Consider the following 19,308-nt stretch of genomic DNA (forward strand, 5'->3'; position numbering starts at 1 on the left):
AGAGGCCAGAGATTGGCACTGGTTGTCTTCCTTAATCACTCTCCACCTCATTTATTTACTTATTTTGGTTTTTGCGGTCCTGGAACTTGTTCTTCAGACCAGGCTGTCCTTGAACTCAGAAAACACCCGCCTCTGCCTCTAAAGAGTGCTGGGACTAAAGGCATGTGCCACCACTGCCCAGCTTTCCCACCCGAGTTTTTGAGACAGGATCTCTCTGAACCTGGAGCTCATTAATTCAATAGACTGGCTGTTCAGCAAACCCGGGGGACCCTCCTGTCTCTCCCTCCCCAGCCCTGGGATTACAGGCGTGCACGGGCAGGCCTGGCTTTTTATGTGGGTGCTGGGGAGTCCAAATTCAGGTCCCCAAGCTGTGCAGCAAGCACTTTACCTACTGAGCCATCTCCCCAGCCCCCTAACTTGTTGATACAGTTCTCTGTATGCCTTGTTTTGTTGACTGATTCTGTAGTGAGGCTGGCCTCTTAATTAGCTATGTAGAACAGGCTGGCCTCAAAAATTATGGTCTTACTATCTCTGCCTCATGAATGCTAAGATTAAGTGAGACCTTGTTTCAAAAAAGCAAAACAAGTCAGGTACGGTGGTACTCAACTTTAGTCCTAGCACTAGGCAGGCAGAAGACAGGCAGATCTTTGTGAGTTTGAGGCCAGCCTGGTCTACAGAGTGAGCTCCAGGAGAGCTAGGGCTATACAGAGAAACCCTGTCTCAAAAAAAAACTTTTAAAAGGTGTGTGCTAATGGTAGCATCTTTAAACCCAACACTTGGGAAACAGAGGCAGGTGGATCTCTGTGAGTTCAAGGCCAGCCTGGTCTACAAGTGATTTCAAACCCTCAAACCCTGTCTCAAAAAAAAAAAAAAAGAAACCCGATATTAATAAGTAGTTATGCAAATAAATATAAATTTTGGTAGGGCAGTGATGGCACCTGTCTTTAATCCCAGCACTCCGAGAGGTAGAGGCAGGCAGATCTCTGTGAGTTTGAGGCTAGCCTGATCTACAGAGCTAGTTCTAGGACAGTTAGAATTACACAGAGAAACCATGTCTGGAAAAAAAGAAAATGGGGGGGGGGGGAAGAGGAAGAAAAATCAACAAAATAAATAAATATAAGTTTTATCTGTGGGACCAGTGGGAAATACCAGAAATCTGAGCAGCCAGGCCTGCTAGAGGTCACCACAATGTCCCAGAGGAGAGCCGATAGGTAGATGTGGACCAGGAAGCAATAAGGAAAAGCAGGCAGACGCGGATACACAGCAGGTAAAACTCATGGCCCTTGGTGAAAAAGAGTGCATGAGTCTCCCAACTTGTGCAACAGAACCTGGCGGCCAACCTGAGGAGTGCCGAGCGTGGTCCCAGCAAAACCGCTGCAAACCACTGGACAAGAGTCTGGGTTGAGTGAGTCACAGAGAGGCCGGAGGTGACTGAAGTCATGGGCTAGACAGTCTGGAGAGAAAGACGGCAGGAAGAGAGATGGTGACCCAGGGCCCAGCCTTGAGGAAGGTCTGGACAAGGGGATGAACTTCCTGCCACCTGCTACCATGTGCAATTGCTGTTGAATTTGCTCATCTGCTCCCCGGCTGACTTCTCCAGAAGAAACTGGTCATACGGCAGCAACGACAGCTGTCTTGCTGAGAGATGAGTTTTCCCAGCACCTACTACACAGCTTGGAATGCAGTGCCGTTGTGAGACCCTTGGCAAGGTTGCCTCATCTAGTCGGTGGTCAACATGATTGAGTTTCTGATCCCCAATGTCCAGCAAAAAGTCTGAATGGAGAACTTGTGTTCGGAGCTCTGAGATGATAAGCATCCTTTAGCATTCCAATGGGATAATATGTAACTGCTCTAAACAGGAGGTACCAGGCAGTATGAACCTCTCCCCAGAGGCCACACTACACCAAATAGAGAGAAGCTTCCTGGATGTTCCTGAGGGGAGTCTCTGAACCCTGTCCTCCTCCTTTAAGAAGTGCCCTCCTCTGCTAGGGTAAAACTGTGGCCATGTTTACCCTGCCTGAGTGTGACCTCTGTTGATGAAATGAGGGGTGGAGATCCAGCTTCCGTAATCAGTTCAGAAGCTGGGCTGGGCTGCCGGGAACTTGGAAGTGGGACATGAGAGACTGGCTGGGTTACCTTTAGACACTGGACCAGTGAGGTCACATGACCGTGGGGGCAGAAGCTGCCTTCTGGGGTCTATGTGGAGCAGAAACCCTAACTGGATGAGACAGAGTGAGAAAAAGTAGATGAAGGGGCTGCCTGAGCCCCCCACTCCTCCCAAGCCTCAACTCCCAGGTCACACAGTGTCTACCTGGCCTCGCTATTCAGTTCCAAGAGATACCTCTAATTCTTTAAAATAAGCATCCTTTCCACAGAAAGAGGCTTGAGAGGGTTTATATTTCTACAGTCTCCAGGACCATATAAACTGTTATTTTGTGTTTTGAGACAAGGTCTCCCTATTATTTAGCCCTGAATGTCCTGGGACTTGCTCTGTAGACCAGGCTGGCCTTGAACTCACAGAGATCTATCTGCCTCTACTTTCCCAGTACTGGGATTAAAAACAAGCACCACATGCCCAGCCTACATTATTTTTACACTAAAACAAAGAGACACACCTTGAGGCCAATCGTGAGAATATTAATACTGGTTATGTTGTCATTTTGCTTTTGGGGACTGGACCTAAGACACTGATCTATATCCCTACCTAAAAATATTAATACTTAAGAATGAAATCCTTGCCAGGCATTGGTGGCACACACCTTTAATCCCAGCACTTGGGAGGCAGAGGCAGGCGGATCTCTGTGAGTTCGAGGCCAGCCTGGCCTACAAAGTGAGTTCCAGGACAGCCTCTAAAGCTACAGAGAAACCCTGTCTCGAAAAACCAAAAAAAAAAAAAAAAAAAAAAAAAAAAAAGAATGAAATCCTTAGCCAGATGAGGAGGCACACATCTATAATTGTACATTCAGGAGACTAAGGCAGAATTTGAGGCCAGCCTCAAGCTACATAGCAAGGCTCTGCCTCACAGAGAGAGAGAGAGAGAGAGAGAGAGAGAGAGAGAGAGACAGAGACAGAGAGAGAGACAGAGAGAGAGAGAGAGAAGAAATCCTTTCAGAGTGTGGATGTGGTGGTACACACCTGTAATGCCAGCAAATCATGAATTTCAGGCTAGCCTGGGCTATACCCTGTCTCAAAATAAACACACACACACACACACACACCAAGGAAAAGGTAATTTTGACTCCATCAGAATTTCAACTATGCACTGCAAGACACGATATAGACTTTAGGTAAACATTCTCCTAACCATGACCCTTCCCCTGCCTATCAGCTCTGAAGATAAACACTGGGAGCATGCACATGTCCACAAAGACTGCCTCTTGTAGAGCACAGGTCAAAATGGTCTCCTGGCTTCTTTTTTTTTAAGATTTATTTATTTATTATGAATACACCATTCTGCCTGTATGTATGTCTGCAGGCCAGAAGAGCACACCAGATCTCATTATAGATGGTTGTGAGCCACCATGTGGTTGCTGGGAATTGAACTCAGAACCTTTGGAAGAGCAGTCAGTGCTCTTAACCCCTGAGCCATCTCTCCAGCCCAAATGGACAGTTTTTTGTTTGTTTGTTTTTGTTTTGTTTTTTGTTTTGTTTTTACGAGACAGGGTTTCTCAGTATTGTTTTGGAGGCTGTCGGTCCAGCCCGGCCTCGAACTCACAGAGATCTGCCTGCCTCTGCCTCCCGAGTGCTGGGATTAAAGGCTTGCGCCACCACCGCCAGGCCTCCTGGCTTCTTGATATGCTCACTTCCAACTAGTCCCTGCATTCACTCACTTGTGTTCTCCTCTAAACTGGGTTCATCTAGTATTCTGCCTGGAAGTTGAACTTCCTCCAGGAAGTTCCTGTGTTACATTGGTCCTCACTGGCTCATTCCCTAGCCTGTTCCTTTGGCCTCTGACAACACTGACCATCTTTCACTGGACACTCAGGACAGATCCTGGCATTCCTACTAATTACCCTAAGATGTGCTGCATGTCCCCATCCTGTCAGCAAACCAAAGAAGGATCACTATGTCCTCACTGCCCAGCCCAGAAATGGCATTGGGAACTGTACAAAACACAGCAGCCAGCCAGATCTGCCAACTGCCTTAGTTTCCCTGAGAAAGTCAATGGGATCACGACTGAGAGACGCAGGGATTATTTCAATATTCCTTCATGTTGCACAGAGGCTCACAATGAAAACCAACCTTGTTTTTTTTTTCTTGGTTTTTCCAGACAGGGTTTCTCTGTGACTTTGGAGGCTGTTATGGAACTTGCTCTTGTAGACCAAGTTGGTCTTGAACTCACCAAGAGCCACCTGCCTCTGCCTCCCGAGTGCTGGTATTAAAGGCGTGTGCCACCACCTCCCGGCTTGAAAAACAAACAACCTTTAGCAATCCAGTGAGGTTAAGCAGGGAAAAATAAGGAGACTCCATTTCAAGATGAAATAAGTGGCCCTAGAGGGAGGCCAGGCAGGTGAACACTGCTGGAAAGAGAACAGGACCAGAGGTTAGGACAATGGGGGGAAACAGTTCTCTTGTTCTGGGAGCTCAGGCAATGTCTGACTCTCTCTGCGTATCTGTTTCTTCATCTTAAATGAGAGGAATTCTAGCTGACTTCTCTCTCATGGGGTCCTCCAGCATGCTTCTCGTGTCCTATCCCAGGGTCCTTCCCAGTAGGGTTGACAAAAAAAGGCCTGCAAGTCCTACAACAGAGTCCCCGCTTACTTCCAGAGAACCACCTAGACCTGGAAGCCTTGATTTGACAGGCAACTGGAGATGAAAGCCTGGAGTTAGGTTAGTAATGCATGCCCAGTACTGGAGGGAGGGGAAAAAAAACCAACCCATTATCAAGCTGCATGTAAGCACAGTGTAATAACAGAGAGACATGGCCACAAAACCAACCAGAAAACTCCAGCAAAATCTATTCAAAAGTCAGACTCTTAACTTTTGGGACACTGGAATGCTGAAGAGTAAAGCTGTGCTTGGGAAAAGAAAGAAAGAGAGAGAGAGAGAGAGAGAGAGAGAGAGAGAGAGAGAGAGAGAGAGAGAGAGGGAGGGAGGGAGGGAGGGAGGGAGGGAGGGAGGGAGGGAGGGAGGGAGAGAGAGGGAGAGAAAGGAAGGAAGGAAGGAAGAAAGAAAGCTTGCAAGTGCATGGATCTGAAGGCAAAAAAGGCTGGCTTTTGTCTGGTCTGCCCTGGGGCAAATCTGAGCTCACTGGATCCCCAGATCTATTTCCTCTCCCAACATGAAGTGTTTACCCAGCCAGGTAGGGTCAGACGCACAAGCACATACAGTCAATACAGTCAGAGCAGTCGCTTCTGTTCTAACTCAGCACTAATGAACAACCTGGAGAAGGGGATGACAGGTAAAATCCCTAAAGAAGTCCTGAACCGTGGAGGTTGTGAGCCTACCCGCAGGAGGCATTCCTGAGGACAAGGCTAAGGCTATGGGACAGCATTTCCCTCAGAGCAGCCAGTCAGATACCCCCCACATGTGTGGTAGTCCTGCTCAAGCAATCCTAGCCTCACTGGTTCTTATCTTCATAAAGACATGTACTCCTGATTGAGGTGTGGTGGTGTACCCCTGTGATACCAACTCTGGAAAGGCCAAGGCAGGAGGATCGCAAGTTTGAGGCCAGCTTGGGCTATATAGTGAGGCAGTCACAAAAACCAAGAAGTATTCCTAATATGTGCACGAGAAACGAAGATCCAAGAGATCTGGTCACTGTCTAAAGAGGCCTGTCAATTATCCTGACAGTAATGTTGCCATCTTTGCACACATTGCTCCCATGACCTCACAGCTCTATGAGGTAGACAATTATCCCCACTTTACAGATCAGGTCACATGACCAGGCCCACCCATCTTGCAAGCTGCAAGGCCAGGATCTGAACACAGGTTAGCATCACTGGAAAATGACAGCCTTTGGACAATTCTCTGTTTTCCTTACCAAGGAGGAAAGAGTCGAGACAGAGGGCCTGCCAGACAAGAGGAAGAAGGGAGATTTCCCAAGATCTCAGCTTTGAGTATTTCTGTGTAGCTTTGGATCTGCCGCACAGTAGGAACACACTTATTATGGTGAAGGATTGGGAGCCAGAGTACCACTGAAGTCCAAAATGCCAGCCCAATTTGTGGCATCCTCTAGAAGGGAGCAGTAGTCATATTATCCTACAGGCTGTCTGCTCCAGCATATTCCTTACAGACAAAGTTGCAGCGAGTTCAGAAAAGAGGAATGAACTCCAGTGAACATGGGAATGGGGTGGGGCAACCTACAAGGGCGGAAAAAAAAAGGCCTGGGACACTTTGCCTGGAAACACAAAGAGGAGAGAGGAGGGGAGAGGAGTCTATAAACTTGCCCGCCACAGCCAAGGTGAACCCCGGCTCCTGGCGCCTTCCCATTCGCATTCATTCCACAAGGCGAGCCAAGTCTCAGAACCAACGGCCAGGAGGAGGGGGCCTCCTCTCTCCTGAAGCCCGGAAGAGGTAAATTCAGGACTGAGCCTGCTTCTCAGAACGGGAGTGACCTGGAGGGCTGCATATTTGTGGGCCTCCAAAAACGAAAACACAGCTGTAAGCCACTGAGCAAATATATGTATGATGGGCAGGTCGCCCGAAGTATTTGAGAGATGTGCCCCGACATGTAGGAGTTTTCATCGAGGTGACCCCGAGATCACCCACAAAGTCCCTCTGGTCCTCTTTTCCTGGCTCCACCTTGAGGACACAGATGGTTGAGATGAGCTAGGTTCCCACAGATCTAGGAGGGGCGAGTTTCTGGAGCGCCGCAAAGAGCCATCGTAGCTCCAAGAACCCTTGCAAAGGTCAAAGCCAGGCCCCGAATTGACGTGAGACCCCTCCCGCCGCGGCCCCTCACCTCCTCCCGTGCTAGAGCCGCCCCCCGGCACCGGGGCATCTTGGAGGCGAAAGTGGCTGCCCCGGCTGGGGAACTGAGGTCCTCCGCGGTGACGGCCAGGAACTCCGCGACACTGAGCTGCTCGGGCATGGCGGGCGCGGGGTGGAGACGCCGGGGCTGCCTGAGCCGGGCGCGGGGGACGCTGCACTTAACCGCGGCTGCACCGCGCAGGGCCTGCCTCCACTACCCGCAGCGTCCCTGTCCAGGCCTCCTCACGCCCTGCCCCCTAGCCCGCCTTGCCCCGCCCTTAACTTCCCTGCCACGCCCCGTCCACTAGCCTTTCTCTTCGGCCACGCCCCCGACCCCCTCACCTAACTCCCTGGTCACGCCCCCACCACGCTCCCCTTACTCTCCGGCCACACCCCAGCCGCGCCCCTAACTCCCTGGCCACGCCCTATCCCCCCACGCATCAGCCCCACTCTGCCCTGCCTCCATGATGACCTACAGTAGGGGAGAGCTTCCCCGGGACGCGGTTCTCGACTCCCAGGCCCCGTCCCGGAGCCGCTTCCCTTACTTCTCAGCCCCGCCCCCAAGGCCTACTGTCCTCTGAGGGATGCACGCATGCCCTCAGCCTGCCCGCTGACTCCGCCCTCGCGGCCCTGCGGCCTCCAGCCCCGCCCCTAACTCTGTGCCCCGCCCACCGTGGTGTTGCTGGCTGAGCCATTTGAGGTCTGCGCCACCCAGCTGTGTGCCATTGAGTCAGTTGCCTCTCTGGTTTTTAAAAGTAACTTATTAGTTTTGGGTCGTGTCATAACCTAGAGTATGTTTAAGTAGGAATGGGAGAGGGTCACCCTCATCTCAGGTACACAGAACAGCTCGGGTTTCTGTTTTGCCAGACTTCTTAATTTCACCTGTGGCCGGGACGCTTCCCGCTGCCGTGGCGTCCAGCCACCTTCCTCATCCGTCTCCTCGGGCTCTTTCAGGACTTCTTCTTGCCACCTTCACCTCCCAACCTGACGCCTGTGGCCTCTTCCCTAGACCAGGTCCTAAGTGGCCCCAGCAATCGCTTCGGGCTCTGCTCCTTCCTTTGCCCTCTCCATCTTCATTTCCTTCCTGGATATCTGTGCTGGCTCCTTCTGGTTTAGTGTTGTTTGCTTGCTTTTCCTTTGTTTTAAGACAGACCCTTCCTCTGACTGCTGCTCCCCGCTCGCTCCCTCCCTCCCTCCTTCCTTCATCACCTATCTCTGCTCCAGTCACTAACTTCCTTACCGTCTCTTGAATTCACTAGGCACGCAGTCCAGCCTCAGGACCTTAGAACTGGCTGGCCTCTTCCCCAATCTGGAATTCGCTTCCTCTAGATTCGCTTCTCCCTCTGGCTTTTGTTTGATTTTGAGTTTTGGTTTTCAAGGCTTAACTCAAATGTTTCAAATGTAACCGTGATGCTTATCCTGGTCATCTTGTTTGAAACTAGTCACCTGCTGCCTCCCTCACCCCTCACTCCATACCCCACAGTCTCTATCGTCTTTGTCCTGCTGTTTGTTTGTTTGTTTGTTTTTCCTATCCAGCACTTTTACGTGCTGGGCTTTTTGTATGAGTTTGCTTTTTGCTTGTTTTGTTTTTTAATGTGGGTGGATGTTTTGCCTGCATGGATGTCTGTGTACCATCTGAGTGAATGCTGGTGCTCTTGGAAGCCAGAGGAGGGCATCAGATCCCCTGGAACTAGAGTAAAAGATGGTTGTGAGCCACCGTGTAGCTGCTGGGAACTGAACCCAAGTCCTCTGCAAGAACAAATGCCACATAACTACCAAGCCATTTCTCCAGCCCCTTTAATCTTATTTTTAAAAGTTTACAGTGTCTGTACACACACACACATGTACCCATGCATTATAGTCTGTGTGTGTATGTACTCACATACATGTACACATGTATTACAGTCTGTGTGTATGTACTCACACACACATGTACCCATGCATGACATTGAATTCATGAGGCCAGAGGACAGCCAGGAGTTGAAGGAGTTGGCGCTCTCCTTTCCATGTGGGTTGCAAGGATTGAATTCAGGTAATCCGGCTTGACAGCAAGCTCCCCTCTTTATCTCGAGACAGGTTCCATATAGACTCAAACTTGCTTTGCAGCCATGGGATAACCTCAGACTCCTGACCACAAGCCTCCATCTTCTGTTAGGATTGCAGACATGTGCCACCACACCAGGTTTATCTGATACTTTCTGTATACTAGCCAAACACTGTAACTTTATTATACACCAGAGACCTGTCCAGGATGCTGCTTGCTTCCCTTTTTTTCTCTCTCTCTCTTTGAGATAGAGTTTTACTATGTAGCCCTGGATGGTCTGGAACTCACTAGATACACCAGGCTGATCTCCAATCCTGGGAGATCCGCCTGCCTCTGCTGGGATAAAGGTCTGTACCACGAGCCGAGCCCATGCTGCTATCTTATGTCTCTCCTGTTTACTGTCTGCTCCTCTACTGCCATGAAGCTCTGTTAGAAAGGAAATGGGGGGGACTGGAGAGATGGCTCAGAGGTTAAGAGCACTGACTGCTCTTCCAGGGGTCCTGAGTTCAATTCGCAGCAACCACATAGTGGCTCACAACCATCTGCAATTCAATCTGGTGTCCTCTTCTGGCATGTATATGTAATAAATAAATAAATCTTTAAAAAAAAAAGAAAGGAAATGGGGTTTGTTCTGGTTAGGGCCTTGTGGGAAAGCAGGCTAGTGTCCAGAGGCACAGACTGCCTGGGTTGAATCCTGCCTTTGCTATCTGCCTTGGGTTAACAGTTCCGTTTCTGCGGGCCCCAGTCTCCTCTCCTCTCCCAGGTAGAATGAGGATGCCTTCCCTCCTAGGGTGGTCAAAATGAGTAGATGATCCACAAATGCAGAGTTCAGTCACACCACACCTTCACCACAGCTGATACACGGGAGACATGTATGCAACGAGCATGACTTGGCACGCCAGTTCACATGTGCTCAGTGTCAGCTGGTCCATGAGCAGAAAGGGCAGAATTCGAATCCAGGCTTATTTGACATCAGACTCTCTGCTGCCATGTGATCTACCTTCTGGAGACAGGTTCTAGGCTCATCTCCAGGTCATAGGTAATTCTTATTTCTAGTGCAAACGAGAACCGAGTTCAGGGGGAGATGGCAGTGAAGGGGATCCTCATCTGAGGACCGCAGCTATGCTCCTGCACACCACTCCCAGCGCCCTCCTGACCTAGTGTGACCTGGACGATCTCTCCAGAGAAAAGAACAGACCCCCCCCACCCCCGTGGTTCCCGAGGGCAGCAGACTGCTATCTGACAGTCCTTGTCGCCTGCCTGCTCTCACGCAGCCCGTCCCTTCTGCCTGCAGTGTTTTTCCAGCTTCCTGTCAGCGTCAGCTTCATGGCTCAAATGCCATTCGTTTTACTGCCTCCAAGAAGCCTTCCCTCATGTCCTGAGATGTTTTAATGGCCTTCTCATTGGCCTTGTCCTTCTACAAACCCACAAAAAATGTTTAAAGAGAAAATGGGCAGTGCCAACTTTTAAAATGTCTGTTGGGGCTAGGGAGCTGGCTCAGTGGTTAAGAAAACTTCGGGGCAGCCGGGCGTTGGTGGCACACACCTTTAATCCCAGCACTCGGGAGGCAGAGGCAGGCGGATCTCTATGAGTTCGAGGCCAGCCTGGTCTACAGAGCGAGTTCCAGGACAGCCTCCAAAGCAACACAGAGAAACCCTGTCTGGAAAAATCAAAAAGAAAAAAGAAAACTTCGGGGCTCTGACGGGAGACCAGGATTGAGTTCCCAACAACCACTTCATGAAGGCGGCTCACAGCCACCTGTAAGTCTAACTCCAAGGGATCCAACACCCTCTTCCATCCTCCACAGGCAACTACACACATGTGCACATACCTACACACAGACACATTGATGGGGAAGCCCTGTGTATATGTCAATAAAGCACTGTTGGCCAATAGGGAAGCAAGATAGGTGGGACTAGGAGTTCAGGAGGATTCTCGGTAGGAGAAACACAGGGAGTCACGATGTAGCCCGCCAGAGAAATAAGATGTCCGGAACTTTGCTCCGGTAAGAGAAATACTTAGATTAACAATTATGGGGTAAATACTTAAGTCAGAGATAGCCAGTAAGAAACAAGCAAGGCCAACAGCTTCATAATTAATATAGCCTCCTATGTATTTATTTGGGACTGATGCGGCTCTGGAACCATGCTGGCAGGAAGGCTTCTCTCTACAACACATAATTTTACAAAATCTTTTAATGAGAGGGTATCCACGTCAATCCATTTACATGCTGTAGTAGCTAAGAAGGGCTTTTCCACGTTCCCAGGGCATGAAATAAAAAAGTGAAATAATTTATCAAAGATGCGCTTTGTGCTGATACTTTCCTAAACCCATTAGGTACAGTCCTATCAAAGTTAGCTTCCCATGCGGTTCACTTTGTTTTCCTGTTTTCCCTTCCCATTCTGCCTGCTGAGGCACAGACAGCTCTCCCTCTCTTTGCTCAACTACCTGCTCCATAATTCCCTGGCCTCAAGTGTTGTGAGGGGTTCCAGTGCAAAGAATTGAAAAGTGCCCAAGAGTCTAACACAGTCACTTTCCAGGGCCCAGTGGTCTTTGTATGTCCTCAGCTCAAGTCACTAACTGACCCTTCGAATCTCAGCCCTTAAATTTCCTTAAGAGAGAACTAGATATTCCCAGTCTGAAAGAGACACAGAAGCAAAATCCCAAACTTGAGCACCGTAGTTGGTGTTGTGGCGCCACCTGGCGTTGAGCAGTGCACAGCCTGCACAGCTGGAACGAGACACAGCAGCCTTGAGTGCCCACGAGGGTGGGCCAGACTTGTGTAGAGCTGGAAGGAAGGTCTCCACAGAGGAGAAGCACGAACCTTCATGCACACATGGGCAATTTCCAGAGGACAGAATGGCTCAGATACTTCAAAAATCATATTCCCAAAAGGTCAGGGAACCCGTGAACAGTTAGAACCTCCTAAACTTATTTTGTAATCACAGCATTTGGGAGGCAGAGGCAGGCAGATCTCTGTGAGTTCAAAGCCAGTCCGGTCTACAGAGTGAGCACCAGGACAGGCTCCAAAGCTACGCAGAGAACCCCTGTTTCAAAAAAAACAAAAACAAAAATAAAAAAGAAATGCTAATCAGATAAACTTATCTGGTAGGTACACAGAAACATCTGATATTAAATTTTAAAAATCTGATATATGAATGTATATCAGAACACATTTAGACAGCTGGGCACCACCAGGGTTCTTAAGAATTGGATTTAAGCTAGGTGGTGGTGACCCACGCCTTTAATCCCAGCACTAGGAATGCAGAGGTAGACAGATCTCTGTGAGTTTGGGGCCAGCCTGGTCTACAGAGCGAGTTCCAGGATAGCCAGAGTTACACAGTGAAATCTGTCTTAAAACAAAAAAACCCTGATTTTTATGCCAATAATGCCTGAAATCCCAGACAAGTTGGGAGAAGACAGATCATAAATAAAAGGTCATCCTCCGCTGTAGAGAGAGTTTGAAGCCAGCCTGAGCTACATGAGATCCTGTCTCAAAAAAGGTGAAGCTGGAGAGAGGGCTCAGTGGTTAAAAGTGCATACTGTTCTTGCAGAGTACCCAAGTTTGATTCCCAACACCCATACTGGGGTTCACAACTGCCTGCAACTGCAGTTCCAAGTAATATGATATTCTCTGACCTCATATGTATGCATATAAATTAATTATAATACAAAATTTTAAAAGAAGGTGAGAAGTATTGGGGTGGGGTGGGTATACCAGGACATGAAATAATGAAAATGATATTTATCAGAACCTTCCTTTGTGCCAGGTGGGGTGATATACGCCTTTAATCCCAGCACTAGGGAGGCAGAGGCGGGTGGGTCTCTGTAAGTTAAAGGCTAGGACAGTCAGAGCTAAAGAAAGAGACTCTGTCTCTGTCTCAAGAACAAACAACAGACCCTTACTTTGTGTAGGCCGTCTCCACACGTAACTCAGGAATCCTCCCAAAGATACTTTATCCAAAGGTTGGTTGATATAGCTCCGGGGAGAATGCTGGGGTAGCATGGCGAGGGCCTGGATTGTAGCAAAACAAAACTTGCCTAATTTCATTAGCCTGGAAATGAGGAAACGAGAAGGCAGATGCTGCAAGCCAATCTGGCTGTGACCAGGTGCCAGTGCCGGAGCTTGGAACTCTCCTGGCAAAGAATGAGCTGGATCAGCAAGTTTGCTCACTCACCTTGTCCTGGCCCCATGTACTACTTGCTAGCTGCGTAGCTGAGGCACAGAAATTCACCTTTCTGTGCCTCAGTGGGTGTAATCAATCATACTTCTATGTGGGTATTTAAATGACGAACTAAAACCGGCTTCCAAGGGCAGTGACCACCAGAGGGCAATAGAGCTCAACCTGGGTGAACAGCGGCTGTCTCTGGCAACCGGGCAGATCTCCCCACAAAATCCTCAGAGTGACCCATGTTTTTATTTTCTGTCCCTTTTTTCTTCCCTTCCTACATTTTTCTTGCAATACGGTCTTGCTATGTAGCTCAGGGTGGCCGATAACTCTCCATCCTCCTGCCTCAGCCTCTGGAGTACTTATAGGTGAGCAACCACGCTTAGTTAGCCAGTGTCCTCTTCACGATGGGACCACACACTTCTGAAAGGCTGTGTGGCCTTGCTTGGAGCAACACAGACAGCAGCCCACAGATCTACCAGTACCCTCCTGCTTCCACACATCTGAACTCTGGTGCGAGAGTCCATCTTAGTCTGTGTTCCGTAATTACGCCGTTTCCGAAAGAAAATCTTGTGTGCACAGCAGTGAGCTCTTATTGAAGACAATACCTTTTCTCAGTCTCCAGTCAGACCAGGATGTTTCGGACAGAGCGTGTTAACATGTGTGGCATGGGAACATGTGCTGTGCAAAATACGAATGCTGTGTTAGAACCAAGACTGCCTTGAAGCCCCACCCACAATGGATCCCCGGCAGCCTCGCCCAGAAACACCTCAGATTTTTATACACTTGGCTTTAAATACACTTTTGGTCATTACGCATCCAGAAGCATTTTACTGTTGTCCCGCCCCCTCTTGTGTGACGCCCTCCATTCAGTTATGGAGCCCCATGCAGAGTTTGTCTGCTGTGGTTTAAATCAACGTGCCGATCTATAAACCGCGGGGTTCGAATTGGAAGTGGCTGTAAGAACCACAAAGGGAGGCAGGCACTATGGCTCTTTCCTCAGCACCAACAGGTGTAGGTACGCAGAAATGTTTGTGAACCCGGTGTGAACATACGCACCTGTGATCCCAGCTATTTTGCAACCTGAGGCAGGAGGATTGCAAATTCAAAGGCGGCATGGACAATTTTAGTAATACTGAAAACAGTGGGGGAAAAAGTGGGGGTGTGTCTGGGACCATAGGTCAGGCTCAAATGCTTAGTGTGTGTGAGGACCTGGATTTGAGTCCATACACCTTTAATCCCAGCACTTGGGAGGCAGAGGCAGACAGATATCTCTGTGAGTTAGAGACCAATCTAGTCTACAGAGTGAGTTCCAAGACAGTCAAAGCTACACAGAGAAACCCTGTCTCAAACAAAATAAAACAGAACAAAAACAAAAACAAAAAGAAACCAAGTCAGTGGGATAAAAGAGTGATGATCCCTCCCAGTTCTTGTTTGAGACTAGCTGCCGGGCTTGAACTCCCGATCCTCCTGTCCCTACCTTCCAAGGCCTGGGATTGTAGGTGTACACCACTTCATCCAGCCTGGTCTTTTGTTTTGTTTTTTTCTGGTTCTAAGTGTCTTACATTTTCATTTTGTATTACTAGTCATCTGAATAGACAGACAACAAAAAAGTCCTCCTGCCCAAGCCCTAATGTACCCTCTCCTCTGTGATCTTCCAGCCTTGACCCCACCCAGAGCTCCAGGTACCTAAGGGTTCCACTGCTGGCACAGCTATCGGGCTGTGGCCACCCCTGCAAAAAGGAAGCACAAGCTGAAAGCAGGTGCACAGCGTGGACCAGGAAGGAGACTTCTGACCCCACCCTGGCACGGCATAGATGCTCCATCCATAAATGTTCCATAAATGAATGACCCTTGCTCAAAAGAGCAAAGGGGCTAATTTCACAAGTGTTGGGCAAGCTGACGTTTTTTTTTTTTCCTTGTCTTCCTTTGTCATGGGGGAAGACACAGGCAGTGGAACCCAGGGTCCTAACTGCCATATCCCAGCCCAATTCATGCACTCATTCTTTCATTCCCTAAGAAAGGCTTGGAGCTTTCTAGCAAACATGCTGATGGACTCTTTGCATCCCTATCTCAGTTCTATCTGGCTGTGACTTCTTTTTCTTACTTTGCCAGGCTATATTTAGTTGGTTAATTCTTATTTAGGATTTTGTCTTGATGCTTAAAAGAATTGATCTAGCCGGGCGTTGGTGGCACATGCCTTTAATCCCAGCACTCGGGAAGCAGAGGCAGGCGGATCTCTGTGAGTTCGAGGCCAGCCTGGTCTACAGAGTGAGTTCCAGGACAGCCTCCAAAACAATACAGAGAAACCCTGTCTCGGAAAAAAAAAAAAAAAGAATTGATCTATAATTTTTTGTGTGTCCTCCTTAGTGGGCTGTACACCTTTGACACCTACTGAAGGCATGCAGTTTGGGGGTTTTCAAGGTACTCAGAGAGCTAGGCATGAGCTGGAAGGTGGTGGTGCACACCTGTAATCCCAGCGCTCAGGAGGCAGAAGCGGGGGCAGAAGTAGGTGAATCTCTGAGTTCAAGGCCATCCTGGTCTACAGAGCAAGTTCCAAGATGGCCAGAGCTACACCGAGAAACCCTAACGAGTTGGGGAGAGGAGGAGACAGGAGAGAGAGAGGAGAGAGACTCATCTTAAGTGATTCTAGCCTGTGTTGAGCTGGCAAAACCATCAGTTACAAAACCATATCCACCGATCCAGGACACCTTTGTCACCCTCCACCTGTACCCATGAGATCCTTCTCCCTCTTCCAGAACTTAACCACCAATCAGCTTCCTTTCTCTATAGACTTGTCCGTGTGTGGATATTTTATATAAATGAGATTACATAACTTGTGTCTGGCTTCTTTTTGGCTATGTGGGCATAAATCTGTTGACCAGCTGTAATCACTGAGCTGTGATTAGTGGTGACATTTTTAAATTGTCACCACTAATAATGCAATAAACATTTATGTACATTTTGTGTAATCACACTTCCTTATTGTCTTGGGTCACTATCCAGTTATTAGACTGCCCAGTGATTCTGTGTTTAACTGTTGAGGAACTATCTTTTTCCTACAGCGGCTGGCTGCTGTTTCAAAACCCACTGGTGGCACAGAGATAGATCCCCAATTCCTCCATGCCCTTCACAGCACACGCTCTTTATTATGTGAGGTTATTTTTTGTTTTGTAAGTGGGAGTGGTGGGATGCCTTATAGATCTGATTTGCATTCCCTGGTGGATAATGACATCAAACATCTTTTACTTACATATTGACCTTTTAAAAAAATCTATACCACCAGGCAGTGGTGACTCCTGCCTTTGATCCTAGCACTTGGGAGACAGAGGGGGATGGATCTCTGGATTCGAGGCCAGGCTTGTCCACAGAACAATGCTCCAGACTACAGAGAAACTCTGTCTTGAAAAACAAACAATAAAATCTATATTGTCCTTGAAAACTAGTTATATTCGGACTCTGTGTTTTTTATTTTATTTATGATAGTTTTTGTTTATTTGTTCATTTGTTTGTTTTGAGACAGAGTCTCACTATGTAGCTTTGCTAGCCTGGAATTCCCCCAGGCAGATCAGGCTAGCCTCAAACTCATTCACAGAAATCTGCCTGCCTCTGCTTCCCAAGTGATGGGATTAAAGGTGTGCATGCCATGACTAACTCTGGATAGCTTTTTATTAAAGATCTATAAATTCATTTTCTTAAGATTATTTGGAGTAAAGTAGGTTGCAATTACAGTGCTTCATTTTGTGGGAGTATTGCCATTATCCTGCTGGAAAAAAAAAGCCATGTTGATTGTTTCTGATTTTGCCTTTCTGGGGGTAAAATCATAACACCTTGACATGAACACCAAAGTGTTCTGTGCAACTTGGGAGCTGCTTTCTCCTACCTGAAATGTGAGTTCTAGGGGTGACTTCTGGTTACCAGGTTTGCACAGCAGGCACCTTTCCCCCCTGAGCTTTTGTGTGTGATCCACAGGAGGAGTTCAGACTATGTGTCAATCCCATCCAGGTCTGTGGATCAGAATGGAGGGGATTTGGGGAGAAAGCTTTTCCTACTTCTCCCATTCCACTTAAACTATCTGAACCTGCTCTGTAATGCTGGGGATTGGACCTGAAGTTCCCCCAAATGCTTGTTTAAGGTTTAAGGTTGCCTGCCCTTGGACTCATCTGTCTAACCCACACAGGCCTTTCTCCAGGAGACTAGCTAGGGCTGGTAAGCTTAATCTGCTTTGAATCCTGTTGGTTTGACTTTACAGGGTTTTTTGTTTGTTTGTTTGTTTGTTTGTTTTGCTCCTTTATTTGAGACTAACCTTTCTGTGTAGTCCAGGCTGAAATTAAAGGGGCACCACCACCGTGCCCACCTTTTTAAAACTGGGTTGCCCCAGCCCATACATCAATGACATGGGTGATTGCACGTGTGTAGCATTCTGGAGATGGTCTTGCTGTATAGGCCTGACTGTCCTGGAACTCTCTAGTAAACTCCTTATCCTATTCTCTAAAAGGCCAAATCTGTAAATATGAAGTTATATTGTGACCATGCCATCTTGTAACTTGTGGATTCATTCTATGCAGAATTAAATAAAAATTAAAAAAAAAAGATTATTTGGGGACTGGAGAGATGGCTCAGCAGTTAAAAGCACTAGCTGCTCTTCCAGAGGTCCCAGGTTCAATTCTCAGCACCAATATGGCAGCTCATAACTGTCTAACTCCAGTTCCAAGGACCTCAGTGTGCTCTTCCTGCACATAGTACAGACATCCATGCAGGCAAAATACCCATACACATAAGAAGTGTTTTTTAGACAAGGTTGTGAGGAAGCGCGGCCGTTTCTCCCACCTGGCAGCCCTGCGGCCCTCGCCAGCCCTGCGGCCCTCACCAGCCCCCGCGGCGCCATGCTGGGCCAGAGTGTCCCGGAGGTTCGCCAACCTCCGTGGTCCATCGCAGCCACTACGAGGAGGGCCCAGGGAAGAATTTGCCATTTTCAGTGGAAAACAAGTGGCGATTGCTGGCTATGATGACTGTGTACTTTGGATCTGGATTTGCCGCTCCCTTCTTTATAGTAAGGCACCAGCTACTCAAAAAGTGAGGATATTCAATTCATTCCTTTAACAGAATGAAGATTGTTTAAGAGATGTGATCTGAAAATTGGATTAAACTTTTGAACTCTTATTACTAAATAAAATTGTAAATAAACCAATGACATATTTTAAAAAAGTGTTTTTTAGAAAAGATTACTTTATGTGAATAAGTATTTTGCTTGCATGTATGTATGGGCATCAGGTGTGTCCAGGGAGGTCAGAATAGGGCCATGTAGGTGCTGGGAATTGAACCTGGGTCCTCTGCAAGAGCAGCCAGGTTTCTTAACCCCTGAGACATCTCTCCAGCCCTGAGTTCATTTTCTTTTCTGAGTACAAATCCCTAAGTATATAATTTGCAAATAGTTTCTCCCATTTTATAAGGTGTCTTTTCACAGCTGGATGGTGGCACATGACTTTTAATCCCAGCTCCGGGTAGGCAGAGGTAAGTGTATCTTCAAGATCAGCCTTATCTACAGAGTGAGTTCCTGGACAGCCAAGGCTACAGAGATAAACTCTGCCTTGGGAAAAACAAAAACAAACACTAAAAAGCACAGAAACAAACAAAAAGATGTCTTTTCACTTTATTATATCCTAGTTTGTTTTTTTTTAATTTTGGTTTAATTTTTGGAGGTGTCTCTTGTAATTCAGGTAGTTGAGGCTGGCCTTGAACTCCTGTCTCCTCCACCTTCCAAATCCTGGGATTCAGTGGGATTCAGGTATACACTATCACACCTGTTGCCTGCCGACTCAGCTACCTCTCCAGCACCGAGTCTGCCTGCATGCCACCATGCTTCCTACCATGACAACAGACCACCTCTGGAACTATAAGCCAGCCCCCTCCCCAAAATGTTTTCCCCCATAAGAGTTGCTGTGGTCATGGTGTCTCATCACAGCAATAGAAACCTTAAGACACTGAGTCCACATACATGTAACAAAACAAAACAAAAACCAAGCATGGCAGTGAGCACCGGCAACCCCAGTGCTTGGGCAGGTAAGTACAAGAGGATTGCTGAGGTTTGCCGGCCGGTCAACTTAGTTGTAAAATAGGCAGCTCTAGCTCAGTGAGGCTGTCTGCAGAGAATAAGACACCTGAAATTGTCTTTGGCCTCTG

At 48.0% G+C, this 19,308-nt stretch overlaps 1 protein-coding gene, 1 non-coding gene and 1 pseudogene across 2 annotated transcripts in view; 2 read left to right on the forward strand and 1 right to left on the reverse strand.

Moving 5' to 3' along the window:
* Asap3 (ArfGAP with SH3 domain, ankyrin repeat and PH domain 3) overlaps positions 1-7,498 on the reverse strand; it is a 37,801-nt gene extending 30,303 nt beyond the window's left edge. Inside the window, 2 exon segments of the mRNA XM_040756341.1 lie at positions 6,905-7,064; positions 7,389-7,498. Coding sequence (XP_040612275.1) covers positions 6,905-7,033 — 129 coding nt within the window. The 5' untranslated portion in view covers positions 7,034-7,064; positions 7,389-7,498.
* Positions 7,499-16,837: 9,339 nt separating this feature from the next.
* LOC121144185 lies at positions 16,838-16,971 on the forward strand. Its single transcript, XR_005881509.1, has one exon. It is a non-coding gene; the product is annotated as a small nucleolar RNA SNORA69 (small nucleolar RNA).
* Positions 16,972-18,011: 1,040 nt separating this feature from the next.
* On the forward strand, positions 18,012-18,315 carry LOC101843246 (annotated as a pseudogene).
* The last annotated feature ends 993 nt before the right edge of the window (positions 18,316-19,308 follow it).

This window comes from Mesocricetus auratus, unplaced genomic scaffold (assembly GCF_017639785.1).
Source record: "Mesocricetus auratus isolate SY011 unplaced genomic scaffold, BCM_Maur_2.0 Super-Scaffold_100014, whole genome shotgun sequence".
Taxonomy (NCBI): Eukaryota; Metazoa; Chordata; class Mammalia; order Rodentia; family Cricetidae; genus Mesocricetus; species Mesocricetus auratus.